General features: G+C 45.4%; 1 protein-coding gene across 9 annotated transcripts in view; it reads left to right on the top strand.

The window, feature by feature from the left end:
• Positions 1–20,461, top strand: part of PACSIN3 (protein kinase C and casein kinase substrate in neurons 3) — a 93,462-nt gene that overhangs the window by 50,932 nt on the left and 22,069 nt on the right. For 8 of the 9 annotated variants that reach the window (XM_066583353.1, XM_066583358.1, XM_066583359.1 and 5 more), the window contains exons 2-4: positions 6,660–6,731; positions 17,327–17,418; positions 18,458–18,614. In XM_066583353.1, the coding sequence (XP_066439450.1) occupies positions 17,374–17,418; positions 18,458–18,614 (202 nt within the window). In that variant the 5' untranslated portion in view covers positions 6,660–6,731; positions 17,327–17,373. The other variant, XM_066583356.1, reaches the window with a different exon arrangement.

Raw genomic sequence — 20,461 nt, forward strand, 5'->3', positions numbered from 1 at the left:
CATGTATATGTAGTGTATATATTAGTTACTGATAATAGATGATTTTCCAACCACCTCTGTTAGAAACTTGTTCCAGTCAACAGAAAATTAATTTTAAGAATGGATCTATCCTATGAGAAGAATGAAAAGCGAATAAGAGCCGACTGGACGGACCTCGTGGGCTTTTCCTGCTGTCAATGTTCTATGTTTCTACATCGCTGCAAAGGGAAAAAATCAATTCCAATATCCCTTTTGTTATAGTGAACACAGCCTGAACTACTTCTGAAGGTTCCTCGCCCCCTCCGGCAGCTCACAGGTCTGCTGTGTCCGTCTATTCCAGCTCAGTTCAGTCTCGTATATTTAAGATTCTGTCCCCGGAGGAAGGAAACCATTAACTGTTTCCTATTGTCTTGCCTGGTTTCCAACCACTTTGTGGCACGGGTCCTAATGGTGCCTTTGGGATTTGGCAGTAAATAACTTCTGTAATCTTCTGCCCTCTTAGTTGACGACAGTTTGTCTCAGACTTTGTATATAATTATTGTTTCCTGTCTGTATTATTTACAACTAATTGGCTTTTTACCAAGAAGATCCTCCTATCGATGAACTGTAGAGGTTGGAGGGAGGCAACCAGTATTTTCCCAGGGTTATTGCATAGGGTGGGGCATCAGGCTGGGCACGGCGGTATCCCTTGCACATCCTTGACATTACACAAGAGGGCATTCATGTCCGCACTGGAGAAATGGCTGATTATGGGCAAAGAATGTAAAAAAACACACTTGGGTGACGTTTAAAGATTTGCGCATTAAATCTACTTTTCTCTGCCAGTACAATTTATGAATGTGTGTGGGCATGAAGAAGTTCAAAGGGGTTGGTCATAGGAGAAAACAGGTTCTTTTAAACTTTTCACGGGGTTCACACTATCTGAGCCGCAGGGACCTACAGCACAGAGCTGTCTGAAATGCCTGGAATGGAACTTGGAGTCATGGGGATGGGACTTCTCCCACCCAAAACGCATAGACTGATGGGTCTCTCCCTATAGTTATACTGGGAGACCAGTTGATCGAGGTGATCTAGGCAGGGACAGGCTGGTTGTCTTGCCCCATGGCTGACATTCTCAAACTGTTTTTCGGAGTAATGCTTCCTTTACCCGAGTGTAACTATCTTCATGCACTTTCGCTGGAACAAATTAATAATAATAATAATTATTTGTATAGCGCCATCATATTCCGCAGCGCTTACATAGACAGGGGGAATACAGAAAGACAAAATACAAACATTACAGAACCGCGGTTACATAGTAATCAGTTGATGGAAACAATAGGGGTGCGGGTCCTGCTCCAACGAGCTTACATACTACAGGTAATGGGGGGATACAGAAGGTAAAGGGCTGAAGATATGCACGGTATGGCGAGGTGGAGAGTGAGGGGTGATATACACAGACAATGGTCAGACATTTAGCTGTGACGGCAGGATCAGTATGACTGCAGGAGCGGTTTATGATGGCAGCTAGCAGGGACTGCAGTCAGTAGGTCAGGGAGCATGTTATCAGGCGGAGTACAGAGGGGTTTGTTTATGGAATGCGGTATGCCTTCCTATAGAGGTGCGTTTTTAGAGCACGCCTGAAGTTCTGCGAGTCCTGGATTGCTCGGGTAGCCTTTGGTAGTGCGTTCCAGAGGACCGGTGCTGCTCTGGAGAAGTCTTGGAGGCGGGAATGAGAAGTTCGAATTAAAGGGGCGCTCAGTCTGGTTTCATTAGCAGAGCGGAGAGCCCGGGCTGGTTGATGGATTGAGATGAGGGAGGCGATGTAGGGGGGCGCTGCATTGTGGAGGGCTTTGTGGATGAAGGTAGTGAGTTTAAATTGAATTCTGTATAACGGGCAGCCAGTGCAGTGACCGGCACCGGGCAGAGGCGTCCGAGTAGCGGCTGGACAGGAAGATGAGCCTGGCTGCTGCATTCAGGATGGATTGGAGAGGGTAGAGTCTGGTGCAGGGGAGGCCGATCAAATTGTGTGTACACGGCCCTTAAGGCTTCTGTTATGAGCATTAATTGCGTGTAATAGTGCTAATTGCGGATTTCCACCTAGCCTTGCGGCTGCAGCCCAGCAATTGTCAGGAAAGTACAAGTGCTGGCGGTAGCCGCTAAGGTTTGTGTAATGGCACCATAAGGGCAGCTTTACACAGGACGACTCTTGGGCACATGAATGTCCAGCAGTTGCCTCAAGACTCATTGGCTCTGTGCCCTCTCACAGGAGCGAGGAGCACTCCGTCAATAAAGGTGGAGCGCCAGAGAGGTCTTTCGGCTGTTCGCCTCCATTCACTGTGAACGGGCAGTCATTCAAAGATGAGCGAATGCCTGTTTACACTGAGCGAGAATTCACTAGTAAGAAATGAAGCCACTAAGCAATTTTTTTCTTTTACCTGCCCTGTACCCCATTGGGTCCTATGTTTAAAAGGGATAACTGTCACTTGAGTATCCCCCCCCCCCTTCTCCAAGCCAATTGTCCATGTAAAACCATCCTAAGACCCACAGATCGCCATGTTGTCTGTGAGCCATAGAGAGCATGAACTTGGTGACAAGTTCACTTAAGTACCCCATTAAGAAAATCTGATTTAAGGGGAGTATCATGAACACAGCCTCTTTAAAAAAGAAGCTGGTCTGCGTGTTCCAAGGGTCCGGCTTCTCACACCCCTTTGGTGTTCAGCTGGAACCTGTCTGGACAGACATTTCAGGTATAGCTATTCTATGTATGTAATGCATAGACAGGCCAAAACCACCATAGTGACTGTGAGGGGTTCTTCTCTCTGGCATAAAGGTTTCCTTTTGCATTCTATCCATATATATACTAAGATAGCATACAGAAAGGAGTTGTGCTCAGTGAGTGGACACAAACATCACCTCTGGTGTAAATCGGTCTAGCTGAAGCTTGGCATACATTGAGTCTACGTTGGACAAGATCTACGTTGGTCTTCATCTTCCAAGGTCTTAGTTATCCTCTCCAAAATTCCTAGGAATATTGCATGTTGCATAAGATGTCTTGGTACCATGTCTTGGAAGGCTTTAGGTTAAAATAGGTTGAGTGGATGTTCTTGTGGGGTTTTTCTTCTGTTGTATACTTATATATATATTTTTTGTGATTCTTGACATTTGAAGTCTCCAGTGATCTTGATACAACAACCAGTAGCTGGAGTTATCCTGTTGAGTGCTGACCCCATTCACAGCATTTGAATGACTGACAGCTGGGAATGACAGAGCCGAGATCCTGTAAGTGGCTTCCTCATTCTCAGCTGTTTGCCATTGCTGACGTCACTTATGGGATTGGCAGCAGTGGGTTAGCTCCAGCTTCTTCTGATTGTCATATGGATATCTGGAGTATCTAGGTGCCAGGAAATGTGACTAGCCTGACAAATGGAGGAATGTGGTAATAGGACCAAAGTTTTATAATTTAGGTTTCAGCTCTGGTAATTTAGTTTTGGAGTTCCTTGGAGAACATCTGCCAGGACAACCAATTTATGCCAGTGCAATAAATTTCAAGGTCTTCTTGCAACCCAAGCAATGTTAACTTTGTGTTCTTTACATGTGCTTAGATTTGTATGATATGAATACTCTAGTAATGATTCTAGAAGGCACATAACGTGCCGTGGTTTTGCTGTACCTGGTCGGTGAAGTCAAGAGGATTCCATGGCTTATGGAGGAACGAAGGTAGACAAGATTGAGCCAAGCTTCTTGACACATCTTGAGAATATGGGGTCGGAATGTTAGAAACTATGTTAAAGGCCTTCATGCTTGGAGCTACACGAGAAATTACCTTCTGTATATGACCCAACATACTGCCATTTTAAGTTGTACTCCTCATAACGTAATGCCAATGTAAATCCAACTCTTAAGGTTGTTGCATATGAAAGCTGATAAAAATGGATGCTGTTGGGTTAATGAAGTTATTAGCTTGCGTTTTTAAGATCAAAGGTGGCCGTATATGTTGGATAATGGCAGACTGTCTTATGTATATGGGGTCACCCAACTCTACCTTGATGGCAGATATTGGGAAAAGGATTGTGTCATTGGGTTTCAGCATACCTAATCCTCTTATTGTCAAGGGTTTAAGTTGCTGCCAGAGGTAAGTAGCAGTAGGTTATTCCCCACTCCCTCCTTGATGGCACATGTTCACTCGGCCAAGCAAGAAGTGAATGTGGTCATCGGGGTAGGGGGTGTAGCATTCAACTGTGTAATATGTCGGCTTAACTCCAAAGGGATGTAGACCAAATGAGTTCAGCTTCTGAAATTGGCGATCGTTCCTCTGCTGCACAGTTCGTAGACCATTTCAGCCATCTAATGTGTATGAAGGCCTCCACTTCTCACTCAACAGATATCTAGATTTATCTAGTTCTCCTTGGGGCAGTTTTCGAAGGGATGACTGTCAGGTGCTTAAGTGCCGACAGCGGTCCCAAGGACTGTTCCTGAGTGTTCACACAGAACATATATCTGTTCAGTGAATGGAGGCAGAGCTGCCGGAGAACCTTTTTTTTTGGCCCAATAGTTTCCCCGTGTAAAAGTACCCTTTATTTAATATGGATACATTTTTTAATATTGAGGAGTCTGGAGTTGCACAATGTTAACCCTTTCCAATCCAATTTGTATCCTGGTTTTCCTAGGGGGCTTACTCTTTTTCTGCCGTTATACAATGGCGCTATCTGCTGGCTAAAGCCAGTACTGCATGAGGTGACAAGTTGGATAGGCTCTAACAGCAGAGAGGCTGGCAATATACAGTAAGAGAACCCCGGCGGACGTCTACCACCATCAGAGCTGTACAGCCTTAAATCCTAATGTCTTTAGACGTCAGACAGTGGATTGGAAAAGGTTAAATGAAGTGTTTTGTGGTGGTTTGGCTTTTTTACTGACTATTTTCCCTGAGGCACAAACTATATATTTAATTGGCCTTTTAACTATATAACTTACAATTAAAACTAAAGCAATCGCATTACTAAAAGTTATTTTAAGTAGGGGTTTGAAGTTTTGCGGTGAGAAACTGTTGGGCTCCAGGCCTTTTTATCTATGAAATGGTTATGAATCCACCACCCTGCAATCTCGGATTCTGGACCCCAATATCCAGCCTTTAGGAGGGATCATAAGGATAATGTCCTCCTACAGTACATCTATGTACAGACTGCAGGGAACAGGGTGGTTTAAGGGGGTAGTTAATACTTATACCTAAATGTGACCCTAAGGTTGATCCGTCAGCTTAGAGTGCCTCACCCAAAAAACTTTCAATGTTTGAATTTGTTTTCGGATAGACTAAAACGATGGCTGCCATCTTGCCTTTACTGCAGAGATGCTTTATGGCAACTTATTAAACGTATGTGCTACAGCAGCCTTATGGGCCATTCACGCAGTGAACAGAAGGGGATCTATTGGCTTGTATGGAAGCGTACTAGGCATGCTCTTTAGAAGTGCAAAGGTCAGTGTTCAGGGAAGGGGAGGAGGTGAGCTGTAACTATTACAGTGTGACTGGTGGATCCTGCATTATCTGTATTGTCACTTATGGCAAACCCTACATGTGGTGATGAGATGATTGCTTAAAATTTTGCAGCACTGTTGGGCTTCGTGGTCCGTGTGAAAACTGCAGGATTTCAGTTTTTTTTTTCTATTAAATATTTTAACATGATTTATACAAGAATTCATTTTCTATTGGCACTGTTCATTTAATACGCTACTTCATGTTAATTCTTACGGCTCTCTGTAGTTTAATGCCCCTTTTAGATGAGCCGATTCTCGTTGGCACAAGTGAGTGACGTCACCGCACTCATCCGAACTGTTCAGACAGTGAGATCATCGTTGAGAATCGTTCTCTTTTTGTTCAGCGTTGAGAAACGCTGAGCCGGCATGGTTAAACCCAACGAGAAGTAAATGATGCAACGATTCTTTTCAGTCCTGCCAAAACAAAGTGCGCGATTCTCGTTCAAATAAGCGAACGTCAAGGATAATCGCTGGGTCTAAACGCAGCATAAGTCTGGTATATTCTGAAGGGTTTACTGTCTCTCTCCACCTCTGGGGGGGCACTCTCCTTATGAGCTCTTGAACTTGCACTCTCCTTACCGCTGAGCTCTTGAACTCTATGTCCTGTGTGGAGGCACGGCTAGCTCGCAGCGCATGAATCGGCGGGACGCCTCTCAGTGCAGTCACTTTTAGTGATAAGATGGGGACACGTTCCCTTTAAACTTCGACTTAGTAATGCGCAATCTGTACAGTAGGCTACTGGTATTTTTGCTTACTACATCGCACTTCGTAATTAAAATGTCAGCACTCGTCTGTCCCATTCCTTGGTCCTAGGTCAATGGACAGCTCAGAATGTGCCATTTACTGGCTTTTAAGTCCTGAAGCTTTTTATGAATTGGTCGTCTCGTTCTGATCGATTCCTCAGATGTCTCTGCTTAAGGTGTGACGCTCTGGGAGGGCCGATGCAATTTAATATACCAGTTGCATGCTATCCTGTACCCACTCCCTTCTCATGAGTCACTAGCTGGTGTCCCTTCTTCGGAAGGGGGGGGGGGGGTGTATGTAGCATCACTGAGAGTCAAATTGGACAGTGCTATATTGGGGTCTCCATATTTAGTCGAGCGTCATGTGAAGAGTCTGCGTACTTAGTGTGCAGCTGCCTCTGACTGTTCATCTTCTTCTCTCTGCAGATTCGGAAGAGCACAGGTCTGAGCAGGTCGGCTGTCCCCTCCCTTTCCTGGAGCTTGTCTTCTGGCTTGAAGGTATGTGACATGAATATTGGATCGCGGGTGTCGGTGCGCTCTGGATTGGGGGCCAATTTGCATTAAATATCTGCTTCTCTGGTAAGACTGCACCTTCTATACATGAGCGATCCTTCAGCTCGTCTACCTTGTGGCGTGAATACCGAGCAGCTCTCACAAGTCCAAGAAGAACAGAATTTTTGGCGGCTGCATTAATACAAGCTGCGTACCCTGCGGTGGGAAATCTCTGTCAGATTTCTTGCCTAAATCATCTTGATTACTTCATCTTAAAGGAACAGAACCAAGAAATGGATGCTGCATCTGTAACTGCAGGGTCTGGTAACATTTGTTTATTTGTAGCGTTGGAGCTACTATGTTGCGTATTCTGATGCTTGTCACATGGGCATCTGATACTTTATCCTCTGCCTGCTACATGACGATGCGCCAACATGGGAAACGGGACAAAAGTGCAAGAAGTTTATAGAGTTAATAGAACTATTGTGGGTTGCCTAATGAATTTAACAGAATTAACCAGTTGATGGCTGCAAGCCAGAATTAATTTGCTGTAAATACTTTTAAGCAGATTTTCTATATACAGTATTCCATCTAGTTTTGTATATGAATATTGCTCAATGGTGCATTAAGGGGCGGTTCCCTTTAAAACGTCGTTGAGGAGGCCTTTGCTTTAATTTACTTAGTGGCCCTCCAGTTTTCGGACAAAATTCTGTCCCAGGACTGGAGGGTCTTGCGGTATCTGAACTTTATCAACTTGTGCTTCGTTTTTTGGGGGAAGCCATGATGGCCACTGCCATTTTCCAGTGGTCTAATTGATGCTGTGATTGGCCAGCACTGATAATATGACTGGCCAGTTACAGTGCGTTGGTAGTCCTAACACTACTAGTACGCTATTGATGATTGGGTAGTCTAAAGGTGGTGGGAGCGTCTTGGCTGCCTAAAGAAGAAAGAACCTGTGGAATGAAGGGCAGTAAGAGAATATAAACTACAGGTAAGATACCCCTCCACCCTCTGGACATATTATACTCCTCAGCCCACATGGGACTCCTTAAAGGCAGATTCTCATGGACAACCAAGTGAGCTGGGGAGTTAAAATAAATAACTCACCTGGCTCCCTATCACGTCCCCTAACTGTACCATAACTTAGTTCATGGTGCTGTGGGGGCGTGACAGGTTCCCTTTAAGGTACCTTTTACGCAGGACATCAATTGGCTGAATAATTGCTCAAAAACAATGAATTAAAAAAAAATATCAGTGTAAACAGTAAAACAATAAGCGCCAAGTCAGTTTACCAAAAACAGTCACTGATCTTCAGTCATCTGGTGGAACTCAGGTGTTCATGTAAACTTGTTTGCCATTCCAATATGGAGAACCCCTCTATAAACGAAATCTCGGCAAACAACTAATGAACAATCATCATTTTGTGCAAAAGCAAACAAGCCACTACCTGAATAATTGCTAAAGGTACTTTTTAGTTGATGAATTGAAGGCGGGGTGACGTCAATTGTGGCCTTTGTAATGGGAGCCCATGCTTATTTTGAACTCAAACCCCCTAGCACTGCAGTTGCGTCTTTAGAACCGTTGAGTGACGCCCCGTGGGGCATTGATGGCTGCACCTCCAAAATGCTCAAATAGGATCTGTGACAAGTATTCCCATGTGACGTTTTTGACAGAAGGGGGCTTTTGTCTTGTTGGCTAAGAACTTGACCTGCTTGTATTACAGCCGTATGCTGATTGTAGATTAGTAATCAAACTGGAGAGAAGGTATGTCATATGTTTGGGTTTTGACACCAAGCCTGTGCTTATAGGTGCTTTTATACGGGCTGATCGTCAGGTTCCGCAATCCAGCAAGAATCTGATTCTCATTCAGTGCGATGGCACACAATGACTCAATGATGAGTGAGAAGCGGACAACCCAATGATTAATCAGCCCGTGTGAACAGGCAGTATTGCTTATGAGCTACTGCCTGTTGACTGTGAATGGAGGTGGGTGCTCTGATCCCCGGCCCACTCTGCATCCATTCGCTAGTGATTATCGTTCCTGTATGAACGCTGGCTCGACCTCTGGGCATCTTGTGCCCGACAGGTTGCCCCATGTGGAAGTGCCTTAAAGGGGTTGTCCCGCGCCGAAACGGGTTTTGTTTTTTTTTTAAACCCCCCCCCCCGTTCGGCGCGCGACAACCCCGATGCAGGGGTTAAAAAAACCACCCGCACAGCGCTTACCTGAATCCCGGCGGTCCGGCGTCTTCATACTCACCTGCTGAAGATGGCCGCCGGGATCCTCTGTCTCCATGGACCGCAGGGCTTCTGTGCGGTCCATTGCCGATTCCAGCCTCCTGATTGGCTGGAATCGGCACGTGACGGGGCGGAGCTACACGGAGCCCCATTCAGAAAAGAAGACCCGGACTGCGCAAGCGCGGCTAATTTGGCCATCGGAGGGCGAAAATTAGTCGGCACCATGGAGACGAGGACGCCAGCAACGGAGCAGGTAAGTATAAAACTTTTTATAACTTCTGTATGGCTCATAATTAATGCACAATGTATATTACAAAGTGCATTAATATGGCCATACAGAAGTGTATAGACCCACTTGCTGCCTCGGGACAACCCCTTTAATACAGGATTATGACTTGATCATCAACATTATAAGGGCCGTCTAATATGTTGGCTGTTAGCTGTCATCATGTCCTTCATTGTGCTTGGTATGAGGGCAGTTCTGAACTTTTCGCTTTCGTCCTACTTGCTAGTCGTCTTCTACGTCCCCTTGAGGCCGGTAGACCCCTGTATGGGAAGGGAAGGAGGGGTGCCGCTCACTGCTGGCAGCAGGTGCTGATATTTTAGGCCTGCGTTCAATGTTTATTTTGGGAGTGAGAACAGTTTCCGTTCTTGGATTGTCTGAGCTTTTAATAACAAGGCGTGTTGGGATGGGGGCTGCCGAATCCTTGAATTAGTGACTAAGAGCTGGGAATGGTCTCTCTGATCTGACGCCTCAGATCCATCGCTGGGGTTCCTTCCTCAGCGGGGTGCGGTCCTACCAACCGGAGTTATCATTAAACAAATATCACACTTGGACCAAAGATTACAGAGCGAGGTGTGACTAATGTGATACCCCACGTAACATGTGAGCTGCCATGGGGGCTGGAGTAGAATCTCCACCGCCGGAGACCATTTATACAGCCGAGTCTCAGTGTATAGGATACAGTCCGCCTATGCAGGACGGGTCGCAGCCATGGAAAATTGGCGAACGCAAGTCTAGTCTATGACTTTAATACAGTCCACATAGGACTGTGTACTTACAAGGTGTTTCTATAGCTTCATCTATCGCAAGTACATTGGTTTTCAGTGATCCATTCACACTTGTGTACATTCATTGCGTATAATAAACACGTAAAAGAATGCAGCATGTTCTATTTTACCACATATGCGCAATTTAACCCTATTTTCTATGGGTGCGTGCAAAAATCCTGTATATACACAAATACATTGCGCATGTATGGCGAGACAATAGAAGGAAAATTTATCCTGCGCTGGCTTCCTGTGAGATACGCAGTGATGAGCAGCTCCTCACGCCGGTAAACCGCTGCGATTTTTAGATAGCGTCCTACCATACGGTAAGTGAGCCCGGCCTACCGCTGATCATTCATGTCGCTAGGCCATGATGACACTCCAGTCCTCCTTATCTGGCCAGGTGATGTCTCCACCAATTCCAGCGGCGAGAATCATTAAGGGGAAAGATCATCTGATCCTAAAAGTTAGTGAACCTGTGATGTCCTTAATGGTTCCCCGGCTGTGGGCACTATAGTAGGAACACGCCGATTTTTGCGGTCACTTTTAATGATCACTGCAGGAGTTTTGGAAAACTTTTATATTTCTAAGTTTGCAGCGAGGCGCAGAGATGAGTCTTATGTGACTCATTAATCATGTATTTACTGCTGACCTTGCTACTGATTGATGAGGGTCTCCATATGCATAGTAATACAGAACACTCTCGGTATGGCTGTCACTATATTGTAGTGCCCCCTAGCCCGAGTACCATTAGGGATCTGATGGGTTCCCTTTTTAGCGGGCCACTTTGGCAAAAACATTTTTCAGTCTCTGCACCCTTGATTGTCACTCTAGATGTCTCTGCTGTGTAATGTAGCCTCCTGTCTGATGCTTTTCATGCACCACCTTGATGAGATTTTTGCTTTCGCATTAATCCCATAATGCATCAGCACACCATTATATGAGCACTTAGAGACCTACCATCTATGATGCAGGTAAAACACTGCTATTATTTTCTATGTTTACCTAAATAAACTGCAGGACATAAGTATACACAAAAGAATGAGCAGCGATCTCCTCTATTATAACTGTATGACAGGAGCTGTGTGATCACAATCCTAGAGTTGAAAGGGACATCCAGGGTCATCTAGTCCAGCCCCCTGCTCAATGCAGGATTCACTAAATCATCCCAAACAGATGTCTGTCCAGTCTCAAAAGGCTTTCATTGAAGAACTCACCACCTCTTGTGGCAGCCTGTTCCACTCATTTATCACCCTCAATGTCTAAAAGGGAGGAGACACAGATTAGATATTAGACAACTTTGTTTCATCCCAGTGCTTCAACTCTTTCCTTGGGCAAATGAGAATAGGGCTGATCCCTCTGTACTGTGACAGCCCTTTAGATATTTGTAGACCGCTATTAAGTCTCCTCTCGGCCTTCTTTTTTGCAAGCTAAACATTCCGAGATCCTTTAACCGTTCTTCATAGGACATAATTTGCAGACCGCTCACCATCCTGCTAGCTCTTCTTTGAACTTGCTCCGGTTTGTCTTATTTAAAGTGGGGTGCTGAGAACTGGACACAGTATTGCAGATGAAGTCTGACTTAGGAAGAGTAGAGGGGGATAATGACCTCATGTGATCTAGACTCTATGCTTCTCTTAATACATCCCAGAATTGTCTGCCTTTTTTGCTGCTGCATCACACTGTTGACTCATGTTCAGTCTGTGATCTATTATACCCAAGTCTTTCACATGTGCTGCTGCTTAGCTCAATTCCCCCTTCTGTATATGCTCTCTAAATTTTTCTTGCCCAAATGTAGGCGTTTGAATTGTAGGTTAAATACTATTGTTAGTCGACGCCTTCTGTTCAAGCTTGTTTAGATCTTTTTGAATCTTCTCTAGCGTTTGGATCATTTTCTAAATATGTTGAACACTGGGCCTTGTAGTAACCCACTTGAGACATTCTTCCAGTTGTATGAGCAGCTATCTATGACCACTCTTCGATTACGATTAGAGATGAGCGAGTATACTCGCTGAGGGCAATTGCTCGAGCGAGCATTGCCCTTAGCGAGTATCTCCCCGCTCAAGAGAAAAGGTCTGGGTGCCGACGCGGGGGAGCGGTGAGTTGCAGCAGTAAGCAGGAGGGGGGGGGGAGGGAGAGAGAGATCTCCCCTCTGTTCCTCCCAGCTCTCCCCCATAGCTCCCTGCGCACCGCCGGCAGCCGAACCTTTTTCTCTCGAGCGGGCAGGTACTCGCTAAGGGCAATGCTTGCTCGAGCAATTGCCCTTGGCGAGTATGCTCGCTCATCACTAATTACGATGCTTCCTTCAGCAGGAACTGACAGTCTGTGTCCCCTTCTAGGCAGTTTCTGTGGTAGATCCATGTAATAGCATCACAGAGAGATATTGAGTAGACCCTGATCACAAACCCAAGTAAATCTGAGCTGGTCAGAATGAGATCACATGACCATTTTGGGAAATAAAAGGCAGGAGTTATCTTAGTTATTCCTTTCTAATTAACACTAGCTTAATTGTACATACTGGGGGATAGCTACATAATGAATGAAAAAAAAATCACTAGCTTTTTAATTTTTCGAATGATGGTAAGAATTTATTTTTCCATGCAAATGGGATTTTAACACCTTCAATACCAGAGCGGTGGTCCCAAAAGACCAGACATGCTTTTAGTGATTTTTCAAATTTTTTTTTGGTGGTTTTATTACTTTTTTTTTTCTGGCCATTCTCCCCCAAAAAAAATGCTTTTTTATATACAGGGCTATATTTTAATATCCTTTTTTCCACTGAATAATTTTTTTTATTAAGGGCAAGGTTTACAAAATGAACAGACAAAATTTTCTTTTTTTTTTTTTGTTTTTTTTTAATTATATGTATGTAAAAAAAAATGTGTTTGTCATTTTGTTTTGGATGTTTTGATGTATAACTTGTGTAATTTCTGATGTACAGCTGTTTTAGCAACCGTTTGTTGCCGGTGTTTTTTTTCCTTTCATATATATTTCTGTAATTTATTTATTTTATGAATTATTTTTTTTCTTGGATGGGAATTAAAAAGAAACTACAATATTATTATCCCTCTGAGGGACATTAACACTTCAAAAACCAAACAAAAAAACCCCACACACTTCCATAGGAGCCTGGTTACAGGGTGAAACCTCCCCATAGTGTGCCTGTAGTCACTGACAGAGCTAGTCAGGGATCTGTTAAGACCTTGCAGCTCTGACAGGCCCGGCGGTCAGGTGATCGTCGGGTCACATGCAGGAAACGGTACTGCCGCCTCCTATATTCTCTACGTGACGCTCACTGAGCGCTATGTAGCCTGTAAAAGAAGGTAGAAACTGTTGAAAACCACTTCTGTCTTCTCCTTCAGGTCCTCAGCTGACTGGCGTCCAAAAATCCAACCTGCTCCTGCTAAGTTGCAGGAGATTGAATCCTGCGGCAATATAACACTAGATGTAACAATGCAGCTGTGTGCGCACCATTACATAAAGCCAAAATATACTTTGTTTTTAAAAGTATATATAGATCCAATGAAGAAAAGCACTTCAAGGCTTTTGACATGTATTTGTAGAAGAGAAGCAATGAGGCATTTGGCCCAGTATTGCAATTGATGGCTGTAACAAAATTCCCATGCCCAATAATATACCCAGAATTGGAGTACAGCCTTTGTACCTCAACACTCATTGTCATAGAATTTGGCTTGCACAGTTGATAGCAGACGTTTGTCCTCTATCTGACCATATCTAGGCAATTTTCCTCTTTCAGTATTAGTCACAGTACTACTTGGCAGAAAGTTTGACTAACTTTGTACAGAATTTAAAGGGGTTGTCCCGCGCCAAACGGGTTTTTTTTTTAACCCCCCCCCCCCCCCCCCGTTCGGCGCGAGACAACCCCGATGCAGGGGTTAAAAAAACACACCGGGTAGTACTTACCCGAATCCCGGCGGTCCGGCGTCTTCATACTCACCTGCTGAAGATGGCCGCCGGGATCCTGTCTCTCTGTGGACCGCAGGGCTTCTGTGCGGTCCATTGCCGATTCCAGCCTCCTGATTGGCTGGAATCGGCACGGGGCGGAGCTACACGGAGCCGGCATTCTGCACGAGCGGCCCCATTGAAGACAGCAGAAGACCCGGACTGCGCAAGCGCGGCTAATTTGGCCATTAGAGGCCGAAAATTAGTCGGCACCATGGAGACGAGGACGCTAGCAACGGAACAGGTAAGTATAAAACTTTTGATAACTTCTGTATGGCTCATAATTAATGCACAATGTACATTACAAAGTGCATTATTATGGCCATACAGAAGTGTATAGACCCACTTGCTGCCGCGGGACAACCCCTTTAAGATTTCCTATTGGCTATAGAAAAATGTGACCAATGTTTGAGCTAAAAAGATAGTCCTTGAGGAGGGGCGTTACAGATTCAGTTCAGACAGTACTGAAATCTTGGTTAACCCTTTGCAATCCAATTTTGAATTCAGGGTTTCCTAGGGGGCTTTCTCTTTCTGCCATTATACAATGGTGCCATCTGCTGGCTAGAGACAGTACTACAGTATGGGACATGCTGGTGAGGCTTCCGATAACAGAGCGGCCGGTAATCTACAGTGAGAATACCCTGCCGGACGTCTTCCGACATCGGAGCTGTACAGCCTTCAATCAGAATGTCTTTAGACGTCAGCCGGTGGATTGGAAAGGGTTAAAATGTGATTCTGCACGAACCTCTATGAAGCCGGAGCTTCGGACTTATTGCTGCCATAACCTTCAGCGTGCGCCAAGCTTGGGCTCTGTTCACATCTACACTGTGGCTTCAATCTATAGCCAGAGCCACAAAACTGTGGCACTATGGATGCTGGCGGTGCCGGGCTGCCCACATTGATGTGTCTGTGATGGACGCAGACGTGAAGAGGCTTTATCTATTTGTATCCCATGTTGCACGTAGGTGTGATCTCTGATACCTTCACATGAGATCCTCATTTCCATATTTAGTCAAATTGGCAGAATCCCTTTGTAGAGGAGGATGTGTCCTCTCCGACACGACTTGTTAAGGATTCTAGGAAATCTGTTCTCCATCCCTGTATTGTTACTCTGTTAATCCTCCTGGAATGTCCCTTCACTCTGAAACTGTCAGCACTGAACTACGTGAAGGTTGGTTTGTGGAGAAAGTTGCTAAAAATGTTTAAAGTTTCTATAGTTTGTGCCTGGACTGCGCTAATCTTGTAGCACTGGGCTGAGGAGACTTAAACTCCTCTGGAGATGTTGGATACTGTCCTGATCGTATATCCTTAAAGGGGTTGTCCCGCGCCGAAACAGTTTTTTGTTTTTTTTTTCAACCCCCCCCCCCCCGTTCGGCGCGAGACAACCCCGATGCAGGGGTTAAAAAAACACCGCACAGCGCTTACCTGAATCCCCGCGCTCCGGTGACTTCTTACTTACCTGCTGAAGATGGCCGCCGGGATCTTCTCCCTCGGTGGACCGCAAGGCTTCTGTGCGGTCCATTGCCGATTCCAGCCTCCTGATTGGCTGGAATCGGCACGTGACGGGGCGGAGCTGCACGGAGCCGGCATCCTGCACGAGCGGCCCCATTGAGAAAAGAAGAAGACCCGGACTGCGCAAGCGCGTCTAATTTGGCCATTGGACGGGCTCCATGGAAACGACTCTAGCAACGGAGCAGGTAAGTGAAAAACTTCTTATAACTTCTGTATGGCTCATAATTAATGCACAATGTACATTACAAAGTGCATTAATATGGCCATACAGAAGTGTATAGACCCACTTGCTGCCGCGGGACAACCCCTTTAAGAGCTTCGTTCAGAAAACCTATATTCAGATATTGTAGAACAGAGGTCCCCAACTCCAGTCCTCAGGGACCGCCAACAGGTCAGGTTTTCAGGATTTCCTCAGTATTACACAGGTGATGTAATTATTGTCGGTGCCTCAGACATTGCCACAGGTGTTCTTACCATAGGATATCTGGAAAACATGACCTGTTGGTGGTCCCTGAGGACTGGAGTTGGGGACCTCTGTTGTAGAAGACATATCCCAAAACCAGAATGCAGAATCCCCTTTCTCTGGAGCAGATGGGACAGGGGTTATATTTACCTAGAATAGTTCTCCGCCATATGTCCAATCTCGCAAGCCTGATTTTTGGCTACTCATGATGGCCGCTGTAATCTTCTATCTAGCTAATGTATGCAGGGTGCTGATCTACACCCCACCCTCTCTGGTTCTAGGACAGGGTCACTTGAATAAATGGAGATCCTTAATTTAGGACCTTCCACTTTCTGAGGACGGCAACTAAAAAGGTGTTCTATGGAAGACCAGTGCATTAAACGGACAGCTGACTGACTTCAGTGGGAATAGCTACTTGGCGATACCTACTTTTTATCAGGGAACCCTGACAGAAGGCAGATCATTATTGTCCCTCTTGGACCCCCAGCGATCAGCTGTTGTCTGTGGGGGAACCTGGTAGTAAGGACCCTCCTCCATGGAACCATTAAGATTTTCACTGGATTTCGGGAATCTCAACGATCCTTTGTCATCCAGTCACCGGCAGCATTTATACAGAACGATAACTCATTCGCTTCTAATTGAATTTTTATGCCTGCAGAAACTAAACAGGCCGTTCGTCTGTGGATGACTGCCTGTTTACTGTAAGTGCCGAAGGGCAGCCGGAGTAGATCTCTAACCCTCCATTCACTGAGAGATCATTACTTCGATGAGAAAGCACAATAGCAACGATCGCTGGGATGACTGGTGGGCTCTTAAGTACCTGACAAGTGTAAAAGGACGCTAAGCGTTCAGTGTTTCTGCAGCGCCCCCCACAGGGGAAATCAAGCCTTTATGTCTATTCATATCAATGGGTTATCAGTAGAGATGAGCGAGTATACTCGCTAAGGCACATTACTCGAGCGAGTAGTGCCTTAGCCGAGTATCTCCCCACTTGTCTCTAAAGATTCGGGGGCCAGCGCCGGTGACAGGTGAGTTGCGGCGGGGAGCGGGGGAGAGAGAGATCTCCCCTCCGTTTCTCCCCGCTCTCCCCCAACTCTTTAGAGACGAGCGGGGAGATACTCGGCTAAGGCACTACTCGCTCATCTCTAGTTATCAGTGATGCAAGGCGGGTCCTCCAGAGCGAGAGATACTGGTCTAACAATCTACTCTGGTCAAAGAGATCCTGATGAGACCTCCCCTACTAGATTAACCCACAAGTCTCTAATGGGGTAAAACCCAAGTAGGCTTTCTACATTAGCCAAACTTTTCAACTTAAGCAAAGCATTGGGCGTGTACTGGGATGGGTCAGTATCTAAATCCATCCCTATTTATCTTATAGTGTCCATCTAATCTGCAAAAATTCTGTGCTGCAAGAAATCCGCCGTCATGACTGACGAGGGAGGCGGGCCTGCTGGCGGCAGCTTCTTTGAGGTGAGTAGCACCACGGTTCCTAAAGAACCCTCTCCTATTCATTATACCATGTAACCAGCAGTCATGTCCATCATGGATTCTGCGCACGGGTTTTCAGTCTCTTTGGATGCAAATTAAGTTCCCTTTCACTGGCGGCAAACGAATCGTGAAAATATATAAAATTGATTTACAAAGTTGCCTAACTTCATTATACAGTGATTTGTTTTCTATATACATAAAGTTGCAACCCATACATTTTGTTAACTAGAGAAGTAAATGGCCTTAAAGGTTACACTGGACCAGCATGGTTTAGGGGAATACTGAAAAAAATAATTAAATCAGACCACTTCAAAAGCATTGTCTCACTTCTAGTCGCTTTGCTGCAGGAAGCAGACTGCTCTGTACATTACGCAGTGGCCGGAGTTGATACTGCAGGCTGAGTTCTATTGAAATGAATGGGATTCTGCCTGCAGTACCAACTTGGGCCACTGCATAATGTATGGAGCAGTCTGCTTCCTGCAGCAAAGCAGCTAGAAGTGGGACAATCCCTTTGAAGTGGTCTGCAATTTTAATTTTTTTTAATATTTTCCCCCAGAAACTGCAACCCTCCTGTACATGGGCTGTGTCTGGTACTGTAGTATTTCAGCTAAGGGTCCTTTTTACATGAGACTACCTGTCTGGTGCAGATGCCCAACAGACTGCCCCAATGATGATCATTCCTGTACTTGTACAGGGAACTATTGCCCCTGAGTGAATGAAGGAGAAACAGGCCAGGGATTGTTCTAACATGCAGCCTCTGGCACCCCAGGGCTATAATGTACCTACTAGTCTTGCCCTAGCATGAATCCCGATGAATATACTACAGTCCTAGGTACATGTGTAACCTCCTCATGCAATGGATTACTAATATTACAATATAGTGACAGACTGCAAAGCAGGGTCAATACATTACCCACATGGGCCTGCAGACAGTCCAGTTGCCCTCTGTACATTAAAACTGAAGATTATAGGTTGTGTTGAATACATAGCTGATCTTACGCTTCACTCCTTTTCATCCTAGGCTGGCAACTACCGCCGCACCGTGAAACGGATTGAGGATGGGAACCGCCTGTGTAACGACTTGGTCACTTGTTTCAGAGAGAGGGCCAAAATTGAGAAATGCTACGCCCAGCAGCTGACAGACTGGAGTCGCAAGTGGAAGAGCAGTTTGGAGAAGGGTAAGAGATGAGAAACGTAGTCACTTCCCCACAACAGAGCTCTTGGACCCAGGGGCGTAACTATGGGGGATGCGGTTGCACCCGGGCCCAGGAGCCTTAGGGGGCCCATAAGGCCTTTCTTCTCCATATAGGGAACCCAGTACTATGAGTAAAGCATTATATTGGGGGCCCTGTTACAAGTTTTGCATCAGGGCCCGGGAGCTTCAAGTTACGCCTCTGCTTGGACCTATCTATAGGATTGGCTATAGGACATAGGGGGTATGAGCTGGGATCCTGATAATGGGCTGGTTATAGTGTCAAATGAAAGAAACGGTCTCTGTAACTACATTTCCAGAAGTAACAACAAGTGCGCTGGAGAGGTGACAGTAGGACCCCTTCAAAAAGAGTGAAGATCATTCCTCTCTTTTTGGACGTCTGCTAGTGTCACTACTGGTAGCATGATGTGCTTTCTGCAGCCCAGTGAAGTTGTATAGATAGTCCTGCTCATCCAGGGTGGCACAGCATGGAGCGGATGCCAAGACATAGAACAATAATAGGCGTATTTGGACATGGTCGTAAACCCCCCCCCCCCCCCCCCAAAAACATCAAGCCAGAGAAACAAGAGGACTGCCAGACCCTTACAAAAAGACCTACTGGTCTGCCTGTTAGACTCCATGTGGGTGGCATGAGGTCCCAATGTCTTGTAGTGCACCTTTGCTCACAGCCCAGCACCATACAGCCCGATTGACATTTGCCAGAGCACAAGAAGCGGTAGGTCAGTCATTGGTGCTCCATTCTTTTTGCAGTTAAGGTCAGGTTCACACTGGTCTCATGTGCAGATGTGAGTCTGCAGACACCGTGGTGAACATTGTGCTGCCGGCAACATCCCATTTCTATTTTCTTTTAGCTGTGTTCGGTTAGACCGTGTGTGAGATGGGTTGATCTCCCATGGTGATAGTGTTCTGGATCAGTGGGAGTCTTGGCGGTCAGACCACCAATGAACAGTCTTATGACCTGGCCTAAAGAAGACCATGAAACCTTGATCAACAGCTTGGATGGGTTTGGTCAGTTTACAAAATTCTGTTGCAGGGAAAACTCTTTAAACATTTCCCAAATTAGCCATGTCAGCAAGTTCATGGGAAGACTTCTGGGTTTGATTGGACTTGGCAAGTTTGCATGCCTCCCTACGTCTTGCAAAATGAGAAGCCCTCAGGGTACAATAGGCTCAAAAATACATCTGTTCATCCAGTTCAGCCTTACATGCTAATTATTCTGCAATGTTAATCCAGAGGAAGGCGAAAAACCCAATGCGGTAGAAATCCATTCTTATTTTAGGGAAGAGAAAATCCTTCCAGAGTCCAATCTGGCAATCGGAATATTCACCGGATCACCGACCCTTCTGAAGTAACTAGAACATGCAACATTACATTCAGAAATCCAAGCCTCTCTTGTACTCTTTTTACCATCACCACGGCCTCAGGCAGAGAGTTCCACAGTCTCACTGCTCTTACAGTAAAGAACACTCTTCTATGTCGGTGTAGAAACCTTCTTTCCTCTAGACGTAGAGGGAATCTGCCCTGGTTGTAATACATGGGAGAGATCCCTGTATTGTCCCCCTATATATTTGATATGACCTAAGTGAACCAAGGTGAGTCACTTCATCTGTTTTAATGCCATTTCAGTTCTGATTGCTTAATTTTCCTGATTTTTTAAACCCTTGAACAAGACTGTAGTGTATAGTTAATGCTTGTGCTGTTAAAAAAAGCATATACAATCTCGGAATATTATGTATATTATAACATTTGGGAAGAGACTGCTGAGGCATGATGCAACGGACATCAATACACATTTTCCCCAAATCACTTTTC

The sequence above is a fragment of the Eleutherodactylus coqui genome, chromosome 11, assembly GCF_035609145.1.
Source record: "Eleutherodactylus coqui strain aEleCoq1 chromosome 11, aEleCoq1.hap1, whole genome shotgun sequence".
Taxonomy (NCBI): Eukaryota; Metazoa; Chordata; class Amphibia; order Anura; family Eleutherodactylidae; genus Eleutherodactylus; species Eleutherodactylus coqui.